Source organism: Musca domestica, unplaced genomic scaffold, assembly GCF_030504385.1.
Source record: "Musca domestica strain aabys unplaced genomic scaffold, Musca_domestica.polishedcontigs.V.1.1 60, whole genome shotgun sequence".
NCBI lineage: Eukaryota > Metazoa > Arthropoda > Insecta > Diptera > Muscidae > Musca > Musca domestica.
The window spans coordinates 2,697,336-2,699,729 of NW_026712364.1; the positions used below are offsets into that span (position 1 = coordinate 2,697,336).

Genomic DNA, 2,394 nt, shown 5'->3' on the forward strand with positions numbered 1-2,394 from the left:
AAGCGACTTGATCGAAACCAGCGTCGCAGTGGCCGAAAAATGGCTCGTGAGCTGAACATACCACAAATATTGAAAAATGAGCTCGGGGAAAGCCATTGAAATTCCAAGAAGTGCAAGAACTTACACTGCAACAGAAAGAAAATAGACTAAAAAGAACTAAAGAGTTGCTTCGCTTGGCCGAAAGTGGTGAACTGCCGAGTTTGGTTCTCTCCGATGAGAAAACATTCGTTGGCCAGCAGTTTGTAAACAAACAAAATGATCGTGTTTACTTGCCAACGAGGTCAGCTGAAAATGTGAACCTTCGGTTGGCCACCAGAACTCGAGCGCCTCCGGATACCAATCCGTTGGACTATTGTGTCTGGTGTATTTTGGAAAACAATGATGGCGCTAAAAATACCAAAGTGTCGGTCACCTCAAGCAAGCGCTTCGCCGGGAATGGGCCAAAATACCGCAGAGCAACATTCGGGCAGCGTGTGACGGTTTCATTGGCCATTTGCAGGCCATAATTCGTGCCAAAGGTGACCAATTCGAACAAATCTAAACTTATTCTAAAATTTGATGCTAATTCCGACATTTTTTGCTTTCATTCCATAAAATTTAAAAAAATGTTATAATGATGGCGTTTTACTTGGTTGCAAATTTTTTTATCTCTGTAGCCATATGGCTAAGGTATAAAAACGAATTATTTGCAAAATTATTAACGACCAAGGAATGACCACTTCTGTCATGTGAAAGGCCCTTGGATTTGTTATTTGTTTTGTAAAGGAGTCATTTTCTTTGGATATAATTCAATTATCTATGGCCTCGGAAAATAAATTTTAACTCCTTTATTTTTTTTTAATTTATTAAATAATTTGTCTTACACTTTATTTTGTATTTTAGCAGATGAATCGCGTAAAAATATATTTATTTATCCCATCCACCCCAACCTCCGCCTCCTCCATTCCAACCACCTCCGTTGCTTATGATTTTGTAAACGGTAACATGAGCACCGCCACCACCTCCCCAGCCTCCGCCGCCACCGCCTCCCCATCCTCCACCACCGCCACCCCAGCCTCCGCCGCCGCCACCTCCACTACCATAGGTTATAATTTTATAAGTGTCAACATGAGCACCTCCGCCGCCGCCTCCACCATACAAGAAGCCAGCCTGGGCCGTAGCCACTAGGCATGCCAATGCCAGAAGTTTCATGTATCCCTAAAATCCGCACGATAAATTAATTTCAGTTATAGTATAATTGTAGGCCTCACTTACTTTCATTGTTGGGCTAATTGAAACTAATACCGTCAGTACCATCTGCATTGCTTATATATACAATCTTGAAAAGTTATTCCATTTCTTTTTTTTTTAAACAATAACAATTAAAATTTTAGAATAAAATCAAAATTTGCCAGGACGTATATAAACGGAACGAGTTCTAAGTGTACGCTAAGATGTACTTCTTTCATTGAATAATTACAAAACAAGTAATCGAAATTGTTGAACTCTAATCCCATGTTATGGAATTTTTGGTAATTCCTAATAATTTGTATTTGTTTGTTTGTTTTAATTTTGTTCTGGGAGGAACGTAAAAATAGATCGTACTATGGTAATTTATTTGTTGTTATTTTTATGGAAACCTAAGAGATTTTGTATAAAATTGCAAACGGAATAATTAGAGAGTAGATCGATAAATCCAGAAAATCTGATGAAATATATCAAGTATTTTTTTTTTAAATCTTAAATATTCAGATTTGCATCCAGTGTTTCTTAATTTATATAAAATTGTTTTAGTCATTAATAGTGTCCTACCGCGAATTTTCGTAAGAGCAGTTCCACCTATTGAGTTGCAGATTATTTTCCAAAAATAAATGTTATTCCAGTTATTTGTCATAACAAATTATATACCTATAATCCATATATGAAGTTCGGAATCGATACCAAAGCGTATGACAAAAATGACTTATGCTGTACCACGTCTTCGTATAAACTCTACATAACGGTTTTTATTTGAGCATTATTTTTTGACGGAATATTTTTTTTTTTTTTTTTTTTTGAAAAATTTCAAGTTCCTTCCAAATTGTGGTGGGTATGGTTTGGTTTTTTAGTTTTTCCATTTTAATCCCTCAGCCATATGGTTGATGTTTCCTAAAATGTCTGAAGTTTTAGCTGACTTTGAGCAGACGTGTCGGACGGCCGACATTTGGTTCACAGGGTGTCCGTCCGTCTGTCTCTCCGTGTGCACAATAACTTCGTATTAATATTTTTTATCAACCTTAATCGTGTTCGGCGACGGACAATAATAGTACCTCCTCCACAAAAGTCAACATTTTCAAAGAAAACTATTTGCTCTATAAATAGCAAAGGGCATGTCAAATCTTGCTCAAACTGAATATTTCAAAGAACCTCGATCAG

At 36.9% G+C, this 2,394-nt stretch overlaps 1 protein-coding gene across 1 annotated transcript; it reads right to left on the reverse strand.

The window, feature by feature from the left end:
* Positions 1-744: 744 nt before the first annotated feature.
* On the reverse strand, positions 745-1,449 carry LOC101895028 (protein FAM98B). Its single transcript, XM_005181691.3, has 2 exons — positions 1,255-1,449; positions 745-1,197 (listed from the first exon to the last, which is right to left on the reverse strand). The coding sequence occupies exons 1-2, from the start codon at positions 1,300-1,302 to the stop codon at positions 907-909; spliced, it is 339 nt and encodes a 112-aa protein (XP_005181748.3). The 5' UTR covers positions 1,303-1,449; the 3' UTR covers positions 745-906.
* Between the last annotated feature and the right edge of the window lie 945 nt (positions 1,450-2,394).

What these genes read in the sequence shown, in the direction of transcription:
- LOC101895028 (XM_005181691.3), bottom strand. Translation starts at nt 1,302, where the DNA reads ATGCAGATGGTACTGACGGTATTAGTTTCAATTAGCCCAACAATGAAA. An exon ending in CAATTAGCCCAACAATGAAA is followed by an intron (nt 1,198 to 1,254) that starts GTAAGTGAGGCC and finishes TGCGGATTTTAG; the next exon opens with GGATACATGAAACTTCTGGC.